This window comes from Zonotrichia leucophrys, unplaced genomic scaffold, assembly GCF_028769735.1.
Source record: "Zonotrichia leucophrys gambelii isolate GWCS_2022_RI unplaced genomic scaffold, RI_Zleu_2.0 Scaffold_374_50397, whole genome shotgun sequence".
Taxonomy (NCBI): Eukaryota; Metazoa; Chordata; class Aves; order Passeriformes; family Passerellidae; genus Zonotrichia; species Zonotrichia leucophrys.
Window position 1 is genome coordinate 1 of NW_026992579.1, and position 10906 is coordinate 10906.

Sequence of the window (10906 nt, forward strand, 5' to 3'; positions counted from 1 at the left end):
TTTAAATTTTTATATTAATCTTTAGCTATTTATTATATATTTATATACTTAGACTTCTACCTTTATATTATTTGTATTTATAATTTTTATACTAAAACCCCTGCTTTTGCCAAATGAAAAACAAAACCATCCTTTATTTTCAACTACTTGAAAAATACTTTTATATTTATAATTATCATATCTATAATTTGTTTTATAAGTATAGTACATCAATTGATATATCTATTTTATATCTATTTCCTATAATATACTAAATAAGATATATACAGTATTACTTGTATTATGCATAGTATCAATTCATGTTATTTTATATTTACAATTATTTAAAAATTTTATATATACCTGCATATATTTGCAACATATTTCTATATTTATATTTGAGTTGGGTTGTGTCTATATTTATATTCTCTATTTACATATCTATAAATATACAAAACACTCTAATTAAAAAAGATAATATCTTATTGTAATATATAATTATGTTACAAGTAAAATTTAAAAAAAAGACCAAATATATAAAAACAAGAGTGGGTTATTCCCATTTCCACACATCTGTTTTGTTTTAATATAGTTATAGTTATAATTGTACATTATAAATCCAATTCCTAAATAAAATTACAATACAAAGAGCATTGAATTCCCACCAATATCTTCGAAAAACATCAAGATACCTCCAACAGCCAAAAATCTGCCAGCCAAAAAACCACACAACACTCTTTTCAATAACAAATTCTCATCACATCAGAAAAATGGAACCAAGATAAAAGAAAACCCTATGGAAACACGCACAGCAAATTACAACAACTACTAAAAAAAGAAATCAAACCAACCTACTAAACTCCAAACAGTGCCACTGACCCTGAAGGTTACTAAAAAAAAAAAATACACAAAATTCTACCTCTACACTAACTCAAAGAATAACCAATCCTCTGTAAAAATAACAGCCGAACTACTTAACGAAATAGAAAAAAATCTCAACGACTAAAAACTAAGAAAACAACTACTCAATACTACTTGAAAAGATCCACCATATAAATACCCATATTCCCAAAAATAAAACCGACGAACAACAATCAAATACATGAAAGAACAACAACAACAACAAACAATCAAAAAAAAAAAAACCAACAACATAAAAAGCTCAAAAACCGAATAAACTTTCATTTTCAACAAAAAATTTATACCTAATTGAATAAACCCATAGTGCCTCAGGCTATCGAAATAAAAATAACACCTAGAAACAAACACAAAGCCTAAAGACAAACACAACCATAAACAATGTCTCCCAAATGATCCGTAACCATAAAACATACACTACAATCAAACCAACCAAATAAATAAAAGCCCTGGAAGACGATAAACACACATGCAATTATCAAGATTAAAAACCTGCTGCTATGAACGACACGACGCTACCTCAAAAGCCCACCGAAACAAACACTACCCGCTCACGCCAATAAAAGCCACCTCAACAGAATTAAAATCCGAACCGCTGCTTCGCGCTACGACCCGTAAAAACCATTGCGCGCCTTTCTAAACATAATACCCCGGCAAAAAAACCATATCCGACTACAAAACCCAATCCGAAACGAACCTTTATCATCCCCACCGGCACCGAGAACCGCACCACTCACTACCGTACCGTAGCCCTTAGCGTACCCCCGCTGCAAACCGAGCACAGCGATGCAATCAATGCCTGCAAGGCGCCTCCGAACCGCGGCACCGCCCCAGCACCGCGAGCAGCCGAAGCCCGCGCTCGCTGCCGGCCCCGGACGGAGCGCGGCTCCCGGCAGGAGCGCGGCTCCTCCGGCGGCTCCTCCGGCACGCGGGGCCGGCGCCGGCCCGGAGAGCCGCGCCCGCTGCCCCTGCCCGGCGGGGCCGGCACCGGGCCCGGGGGTGGCGGCGGCGCCCGAGCCCCGCGCCCGGAGCGGACGGAGCGGCCGGCACCGCCCGGGCCGCCGCAGCAGCGCCCGCGCCGCCTCTGCCGCCCTTGGCCGGCCCGGCGCGGCTCCCCTCGGCTCGCACCGGCGCGGCTCCGCCACCGCCGCCCTTGGCCGGCCCGGCCGCGCCAAATCCCCCGTGCGCCCCGGCAGCTGCCCGGGCCGTGCCAGCGCCGCTCCCGAGCGGCAACGTTCCGGCCCGGGCCGCGGCCACCACAAGCGCCCTCCCATGCAGCGGCACGGCCCCCTTGCAGCCCTGCAAACGCTGCCACAGCTGCAGCTTCCCGCAACCGAAGCCCGAAACTGACGCCGCAGGCGGGGCTCGCCTCCCTTCAACAAGGGCAAAGAAGTGTCCTCTCCCCTTCAGGTTCGTCCCCTACGAGAGCACAAAAGAAGGGGCGCTCCTCAAATGAAAGCCTTCGACTGATGGCAAAGGGCCATTTCCACCTCCATTCAAGCCCTTCAAAAGGAGGGACACCAGGGCTGCCCCCTCCATTTAAACCTTAGGATGATGAAAAATTGGAGGGGCTACTCTCAAATCAATCCCATAATACGACAACAATATTTTTTTCCCCTTAAAATAGAAAAGGATTCCCTGACACCCTGGAAAACTCTGGTTTTCCTTCAAGCAATACCCTTAAAATCACAGGTGAAGGGTGACTCCCCTACCAGTTCAAACACAGACAGTAATAGAAGAGAACTTGCTTCCCTCAAATTGAGTTTCTTTTGCCCTCATAAGCCCCATTTTTTTCCTGGGGGTTTTGTTTGCAATGGAAAAGGGCCGTGGTTTGTGTTTGGGGGCCTGTGACTGGGAGTGGCCTGCTGGCTCCTGAAAATCCACGAAAAATAAACCAATTCTGCCCTTTAATTTATTCTCCAAAAATATTGTGAAAAGAAGGGCTCTCCTCAATTCAAATCCCTCCAGCAATGAAAAAAGGGAATTTGTCCCCTCTTTAAAAACCCTTAACAATGGGAGACAGCTGGGGAAGGTTTGCAGGAGGCACTTAAGACTCACAGCACGGCCTGACTTTGCAGTGGTGGCAGCTTGGCCCTGGGAGGCAGATTTTGCAAAGTGGAATTCCATCAGGCAGCCAGCCGCTCTGGGCACCCACACACCAACCTCGGCCCTTTTCCCTGGCAAACCAAACTCACCTGCCACGCTTCTGGATGGCAGAGTGCAGGAGGCGCTTCCTTGGCTTGGCTTCTCAGCCTCCTATCAGTCCCTTATCTGTGCCTTGTCAGTTTCTTATCAGTGTTTTTTCAGTCTCTCTTATCTGTCCCTCATCTGTCCTTTATCCATTTCTTATAAGTCCCTTTTCAGTCCCTTTTCAGTTCCCTATCATTCTCCCTGGTGTTGCTCCTCTGGTTTTAATTTTCAATTTTACTTCTCAGTTTGCTCGTCTGACTTTGTTATCGACAAATGTAATTAACAACCCTAATAAGTAATTAATAACCTTAATAAGTAATTAATAACCCTAATTGGAGCCAGTTTTGGGCAAAACAAGCGTGTTTGGGGCGGGGTTTAGCAGGGAGGATTTTTGGGGTGTATCAGAAAAGGGGGGGCATTGGGAACTTCCCCTGAGGAAGGGAGGGTTTGGGGGTCCCTGAGGGATTCTGGGGTCACTGAGGGGTTTGGAGACCCCAGGCCAAGAGGCTTGGGAGCTCCAGGGTGTTTTGGGGGGGGTCTCTGCAGAATTTGGGGTCACCGGGGGTCAGGGGGAGCCGAAAGAAGAACAGGACCCCAGGGCTCAAACAAACCGCCTTTATTGGGGAGGGGGCGGCCCCTCGCAGCCCCCTCCTCACCGGGAAGCGCCTGCCCAGCAGCCGCCCCTGCAGGCGCACCCGCAGCCGCCCGGGACGGGGGGCGAGGGGGAGGAGCCCCCTCCCCAGGGGCGCCCCCCGACCCCTCCCCAGTCGGGCCGGCGCCGCTTGGGGGGCTGGTGGCAGCAGCGGGGGGGGTCGCGACACGGCATGTCGCGACAGAGAGGGGGCGGGGCGCGGTGGAAAGGGTCGTGACAGGGACGGGCGGCGCGCTGGTGGCAGAGCGGGTTGCGGCGCTGGGCCATGTCGCGACAGAGCCGGCGGCGGCAGCAGCATCGTGACGGTTCCGTCGTGTCCTGGGGGGCTCCCGGCGGCTCCGGGCTCCAGGGGCGGGGGTCCCGTGAGGGTCTGGGGGCAGCCGGGGGGTCCCAGGGGGGCGCCGCGCTCCAGAGCGGGGGGCTCTGGCTGGGATCTGGGGAATCCCAGAGGGGCCTGGGGGCGTCTGGGGGGTCCCAGTGGGATCTCGGGGGGTCCCTCGGGGGTCTGGGGGCATCCAGCGGGGCCCGGGGGGGCTCCGGGTTCCAGAGCTGGGGGGTCCGGGGGGGCCTGGGGGGGTCCAGGACGGCCGCGGGCAGCTCCGGGCTCCAGGGTCGGGGGTTCCACGGGGGTCTGGGGGGGTCCCACACGGGCCTGGGGGGGTCCGGGGGGGCCTTGCGGCGCTCCGGGCTCCAGACCTGGGGGGCTCGGGAGGGACTGGGGGGGGTCGGGGGGGCTCGGGCGAGGTGCCAGAGGAGTCTGGAGGGGGTCCGGGGGGGCTCTGGAGAACCCCAGGGGGGTCTGGGGGCGGCCCAGGAGGACGCGGAGGGCGCCGGGGGGTCCCAGGGGGTCTCGGTTCGCCAGAATTTGGGGGCCCGAGGGGGTCTGGGGGCGCGGGGCTCTCTGGTTTGGGGGCGCCCCGCGGGGGCAAGGTCTGGGCTGAAGGTTGGGGGGGCGATGGGGGTCCAGCCTTCATCTCCCGCCCCCTCCTCCTCATCCTCCTCCTCCTCCTGCTGGGGGGATCTCCAGAATGGGGGGGGCGGCGGCAGGAGCCCCCCGGGACCAGCCCAGGTCTGGGGGAGCCCCCCGGGGGTCTCATCCTCCTCATCCTCGGCCGAGCTCCACGAGAAAGGGTTCTGGAGGTGAGGGGGGGGTCAGTAAAACCCCCCCGGGACCCCCCCAAAACCGGGGTGGGACCCCCCAAAACCAGGGTGGGACCCCAAAAACAGGGTGAGACTCCCCCGGTGGGACCCCCCCGGGACACCCCCAAAAACAGGTTGGGACCCCCCCCACGGGGTAGGACCCCCTCCCACCCCCCCAAATTCCAGACTCACCTCCCGCTCTCGGAGAGCTCCAAAAATGGGGCTGGGGGTGTGGGGGGGCAGCTGCGGGAGAGGGGGGAGCAGGTAAGGGGAAAAGTGAGGCAATTTTGGAGCATTTTTTTGGCACTTTTGGAATATTTTGGAGGCACTTTTGAAGAATTTTTGGGCAATTTTTGGAGTTTTTTGGGGGCACTTTTGGATCCCTTTTAGTGCAATTTTGAAGCCCTTTTGGGGCACTTTTTGAGATTATCTAGGACACTTTTGAAGCCCTTTTAGGGCAATTTTGGAGTTTTTTTGGGGCACTTTTGGGGCATTTTGGGGCACTCACCGTGTGGCCAACATGAAGTGGGCTGGGGGTCCCAGCAGGGGGGTCCCCCACCTCCCACCCCCCCAAACTGACCACTCGTCCTGGGGGTCCCGGCCTTGCCTCTTCCCGGGGGGTCCCTGCTGGAGACAGCACTTGATTTGGGGTAAAAACAAAGGTGAAAACATTTTGGGGTAAAAACGAAGGGGACAATATTTTGGGGTGAAAAGCTCCCTCCCCTCGGGTCGGGGGCAGTACCTGAGGGCTGGGCCGAGGTCCGGTGGGCCAGGAACACGCCCAGGTCCGGGGGTCCCCGCGGGTGGTGCTTCCTGAACACAGCCACGAGGCTGCGGCGCCGCTCGCTGACCAAATCCCGCCCCACAAACAGCCCCAGGCCGCCCAGCAGCGAGGCCAGCCCCGCCACCAGCTCCTCCAGCGCCTCGCCCGGGAGACCCCCGCCCTGCGCCCCCTCCCCAGTTCGGGGGGCCGGGGCTGGGGGTCCGTCCCCGGCGGGGCCCGGGGTCAGCAGGCGGCGGACGTCCAGCGATTTCACCTCGCGGTTGAAGAGGCCACGGTGGCACAGGCGGTGTTGGGTGATCACCACGGGCTTGGGGGGGCCCAGGGGGCTGCCCAGAGCGAGACCCCCGCGCTGGGGGGGCTGCAGCCAGCGGTGGGGGACCCAGGGTGGGCGGGAGCCCCCCACGGGGGGCGGCTTGGGGCCGAACTTGGCGGCGTCGCGCTCGCGTTTGGTGCGGAGCCGTTTGGGTCTGGGGGGTTTGGCGGGTCTGGGCTTGGTGCCCGGGCTGGGGAGGGGGCGCTGCGCTCGCCGTGGGACCTCGCGGTGCTGGGGGTGGTGGCTCATGGTGGAAAAGCTGGGAAAAGAGAGAGAGCTTCGAGGAGTTTTACATCCAGCTCAGGGTCCCCGTTATCCCCACCATGGAGCCACTTGGTAATCACAGGACCCCCCCGTTTTCCCCTCGGAATCCCCCAGTTCCACCTCAGGACCCCCTGGTTACCCCTACGACCCCCCATTTCCCCCTCAGAGTCTTCCAATTCCACCTCAGGACCCCCCATTTCCCCCTCAGAATCCCCCAATTCCACTTCAGGGTCCCCAATTCCATCTCAGGACACCCTGGTTACCCCTAGGACCCCCCTCAGAGTCTCCCAATTCCACCTCAGGACCCCCCCATTTCCCCTCAGAGCCTCCCATTCCCCTCAGGACCCCCCATTTCCACCTCAGGGCCTCCTGGTTACCCCTAGGACCCCCCATTTCCCCCTCAGAGCCTCCCATTTCCACCTCAGGACCCCACATTTCCCCCTCAGAGACCCCCAGTTCCACCTCAGGACCTCCCATTCCCCTCAGGGACCCCCTGGGTACCCCTTAGACCCATAGTTCTCCTCACGACCCCCCCATTTTCCCCTCAGATACCGCCCAATATCCCCAGGCCCCCCTGAAGGGCCCAAAGCCCACTCCAACACTCATTTTCCCCTCAGATCTCCCCGCCGAGCCTCTCCATTTCTTTCCAAGACTCATGTTCCCCCCCAGAACTCCCAATCCTCCCCAATTCCCCCCATTTTCCCCCAATTTCGCCTTAATTTCCACACCTGCCGCGAGGCCACGCCTCCTCACGCGCCGGCGGGCGGGGCCGGAGGCAGCGGCCGTTGAGCGCCAGAGCTCGCTTGAATTCTCCCGCGCTTCGCTTCGATTGGCCCACGGGGGGGAAGTGCTCGGCCGCTGATAGGCTGAGGGCGCGGGGGCGGGAAAAGGCGGTGCTCCGGGAGAGGGGCGGGGCTCCGTGAGGGGAAGGAGGGGCAAGTCTGAGGGAAGTTGGGAATAACGGGTGGAAATGAGCGGAAAAGGGGAAAATTAGGCAGAAAAATGGAGGAAACAGGGGAGAAATGGGGTGCAGTGAGGGGTAGTTTTGAAAATTTGAGGGAAATCTGGGGGAGAACTGTGGGGAAATGGCCGTAGTGGGGTAAAGTGGGAGGAGAACAGAGAGAATGGGGTATTATGGAGGGAAATGGGGATAGTGAGGGAAAATGGGGGGAAATTGGGGGATAGTGCGGGAAAATGGGACGTACTGGGCTAAAATTGGGAATAATGAGGGAAAGTTGTGAGAAAAATTGTCAGAAAACTGAAGGAAAATAGGTGAAATTGTGGAGAAAGGGAAGCAAATTGGGTAGAATGGGGGATTTGGAGATAATGGGAAAAATTGGGAGAAAGGAGGGGGAAACAGGATAAAACATGGGGTATTTTGGATAATGGGGGAAACTGGAGATAATGGGGTAAAATAGGGGGAAACGGGATAATGGGATAAAATGGGGGGAAACTGGGGATAATGGGATAAAATGGGGAAATTTGGGATAATGGGGTAAAATAGAGGGAAAGTGGGGATTATGGGGTAAAATGGGGGGAAACTGGGGATAATGGGATAAAGCAGAAATTTTTGAGGAAGAAGGGGGTTACTTTAAAAAAATTGGGGGAATTTTAAGGAAAATGGTGAAAAATTTGGGATAACGGGGGCAAACAGAGACCTCACTCATTATTTATTCACAGCTTAATAAAGATTAATTCATTCTTTATTAGCAATTCATCAGCTCCAGGCGAGGGGGAGGTCCCCCAGTACCCCCCTAGCCCCTCACCTGCTTTAATTTGATTTATTTTCGTTTATTACCAGCGCTGCCTTGAGTTACCGAAGCAAAGCCTTTGGGGGGCTTTGGGGAGGGGTCCCGTGGGATCCCCCCTTATTTTGGGGGTCTTTTAAGGTTTTTCCAGGAGGCTGTCGGGGGCAGGGGGGGTCCCCACGTCCTGGTAGGTGGGCTGGACCCCCCGGGAAATGTCCTCGTACATGGAGCACTCGTCCAGGTTCAGCCCCTGCCAGGGGGAAATTGGGGTGGGGGGTTTGGTTAGGGGGTGAAAGACCTAATGCCCCCTAATACCCCTCTTTTTTGGGGGGCTTCCCCCAGCCCCTTATTTTGGGGAGGGGTCTCTCCCCAAGGTCACCTCATAAAGGTTTTCCTCCTCCAAGGAGATTTTCTTGGGCTGGAGGAGCCGCTCATTGGCCCAGCGCTTCTGCGAGGGGGGAAAAAAGGGGTACGGGGGGGGTTGGGGAGGAATTGAGGGGGATTTGGGGAGAAAAAGGGAGTACGGGAGGGTTTGGGGAGGAATTGAGGGGGATTTGGGGGGGGGAAAGGGGTATGGGGGCATTTGGGGGGGGATTGGGGGGGATTTGGGGGGGGGAAGGGGGTATGGGGGCATTTGGGGAGGAATTGAGGGGATTTGGGGGAAAAGGGGGTACGGGGGGAGTTGCAGAGGAATTGAGGGGGATTTGGGGGGGAAAGGGGTATGGGGGCATTTGGGGTGGAATTGAGGGGGATTTGGGGGGGGAAAGGGGGTACAGGGGGGGTTTGCGGAGGATTTGGGGGGGGAAAGGGGGTACAGGGGGAGGTTGGGGGAATTTTTGGGAGAGAAAAGGGGGGGTTTGGGGGTACCCTGGGGGGATTTGGGGGAACTGGGGGTCTCCAGGGGGCAGTTAGGGCTGGCAGGGGGTCTGCAGGGGTATCTGGAAGGGGACTTAGGGGTGCCAGGATGAATTGGGGCTGTCAGGACAGGTACCAGGGGGGCAGCAGGGCTGGGATTAGGGTCGGGGGTCCTGACCCCCCCCTCCTCACCCTGAGCAGCAGCAGCAGCCCCTGCCCAGGGCTGGGATTAGGGGGATACCAAGGCCGGAATTAGGGTCTGGGGTCTCTCCCACGCCCCCTCCTCACCCTGAAGAGCAGCAGCAGCCCCGGGCCCGCCGCGCACAGCAGCAGCAGCACCCCCTGCGCCGTCAGGATCCTGTTCTTGGTGGCGTCTGTCAGGTCCAGCAGCGGCTCCGGCACGGCCTCTGCGCGGCACAGGTGAGTCAGCCCGACCCAAAATCCCCCCAGACGCCCCCCAAAATCCCCCCAGACGCCCCCCGACTCACCCAGCACCCGGACGAAGGTGCCGCAGGACTGCGCGGCCGCTGCGCCCCGCCACACGCGGCAGAAGTAGAGCCCGCTGTGGTTGTGCCGCAGGTGCGCAAAGCTCAGCCGGGACACACCCGGCTTCACCAAGCTCACCTGGCGGCCGCCGCCCTCGGCCGGCACCTCCTGGGGCCAGGTGCAGCTCCAGGTGTGGCCCAGGTAGCGCCGCGGGCACACCTGCAGCCAGGTGACCTTGGCGTCCTCGGGCTCGAAGCCGCACTCGATGGCGAGGGCCGAGCCCAGGGTCCCCGAGCTGGACGGGGGCACCGGCTTCACGAGGACCTCTCCCCACGAGCCGCACCTGGGGCTGGAGTCGGGGCTGGTGCGCACCGACAGAGGGGTGGGGGTCTCCGAGCTCGGGGAGGTGACCGGGGGGAGCCAGCTGGAGGTCTCAGGCCGGGAACCTGGGGGGAAATGGGGAGGGGGTCATTGGGGAGGGGTCTCAGGCCGGGAGCCTGGGAGGGAATGGGGAGGGGGTCATTGGGGAGGGGTCTCAGGCCGGGAGCCTGGGGGGGAATGGGGAGGGGGTCATTGGGGAGGGGTCTCAGGCCGGGAGCTAGGGGGGGAATGGGGAGGGGTCTCAGGCCGGGAACCTGGGGAGAAATGGGGAGGGGGTCATTGGGGAGCGGTCAGGGGGTCATTGAGGGGCTGGGAGGTTATTGGGGAGGGGTCTGGAGGGGTCATTGGGGAGGGGTCTGGCCTTGGGAACCTGGGGGGGGTCATTGGGGAGGGGGCTGGGAGTCAGTGGGGGTCTGGGAGGGGTCAGTGGGTGGGGGTCTCACCCAGGACCCCCCCATCCCCCCCGCCCCTCCCCCCCAGTTTCAGTTCCCATTGGGCACCGGAAGCTCCGGGGGGGGGGGGGGGTCCCAGGGGAGACCCCGGCCCAGGTGGATGGGTGAGAAACACCCTGAGACCCCAGACCCAAACCTGGAGACCCCGGAAGTGAGATCCTCAGAGACCCCAGACCCAAACTGAGACCCCAGACCCAAACCCGGTGACCCCGGAAATCCTGAAACACCCAGGCCCAAATCCAGAGACTCCGGAAGTGAGATCCTTGGCATCCCCGAGACCCCAGACCCAAACTAAGACCCTGGAACTGAGATCTTTAGAGACCCCAGACCCAAACTAAGACCCCAGACCCAAACCCGGTGACCCCAGAAATCCTGAAATACCCAGGCCCAAATCCAGAGACCCCGGAAGTGAGATCCTCAGGAGACCCCAGACTCAAATCCCATTACCCAGCATCCCCCCAGTGATACCTGGGAGGAAGAGGAGGAGGCTGAGGATGAGCAGGGGGCTCAGGACCCCCAGTTTTGGGGGAGCCCCCCGGGTTTGGGGAGCGGCCGCCATTGGCTGCGTGCACCCGGGCCCGGCAGGAGATTCGCCCCAGTGCCCCGGGGGGAGGAGGGAAATAGGGGAAACCGCCCCAAAAATCCCCGGGGACCCTGCCCCAAAATACCCCCAAATCCCTCGGGACCCCACCTCAAAATCCCCTGAGACCCTGCCCCAAAATCCCCTGAGACCCTGCCCCAAAA

The 10906-nt window shown here is 57.9% G+C and overlaps 2 protein-coding genes across 2 annotated transcripts; both read right to left on the reverse strand.

Moving 5' to 3' along the window:
• Window positions 1–3739: 3739 nt before the first annotated feature.
• LOC135441614 (basic proline-rich protein-like) lies at window positions 3740–7050 on the reverse strand. The gene is given in 7 exon segments (XM_064701171.1): window positions 3740–4435; window positions 4752–4768; window positions 4771–4873; window positions 5072–5122; window positions 5361–5526; window positions 5567–6235; window positions 6969–7050. Coding segments are annotated over 6 exon segments (1692 nt in total). The 5' UTR covers window positions 6226–6235; window positions 6969–7050.
• Window positions 7051–8074: 1024 nt separating this feature from the next.
• On the reverse strand, window positions 8075–10751 carry CD79A (CD79a molecule). The gene is made up of 5 exons (XM_064701170.1): window positions 10631–10751; window positions 9332–9775; window positions 9132–9250; window positions 8368–8436; window positions 8075–8238 (listed from the first exon to the last, which is right to left on the reverse strand). The coding sequence occupies exons 1-5, from the start codon at window positions 10719–10721 to the stop codon at window positions 8125–8127; spliced, it is 837 nt and encodes a 278-aa protein (XP_064557240.1). The 5' UTR covers window positions 10722–10751; the 3' UTR covers window positions 8075–8124.
• Window positions 10752–10906: the final 155 nt, after the last annotated feature.

Bases quoted from the DNA above. Each gene is read 5' to 3' on its own strand.
- CD79A (XM_064701170.1), bottom strand. From the start codon at position 10,721: ATGGCGGCCGCTCCCCAAACCCGGGGGGCTCCCCCAAAACTGGGGGTC. The intron at 9,776-10,630 runs GTATCACTGGGG...ATTTCCCCCCAG, and splicing joins CCTCCTCCTCTTCCTCCCAG to GTTCCCGGCCTGAGACCTCC. The intron at 9,251-9,331 runs GTGAGTCGGGGG...TGTGCCGCGCAG, and splicing joins CACCTTCGTCCGGGTGCTGG to AGGCCGTGCCGGAGCCGCTG.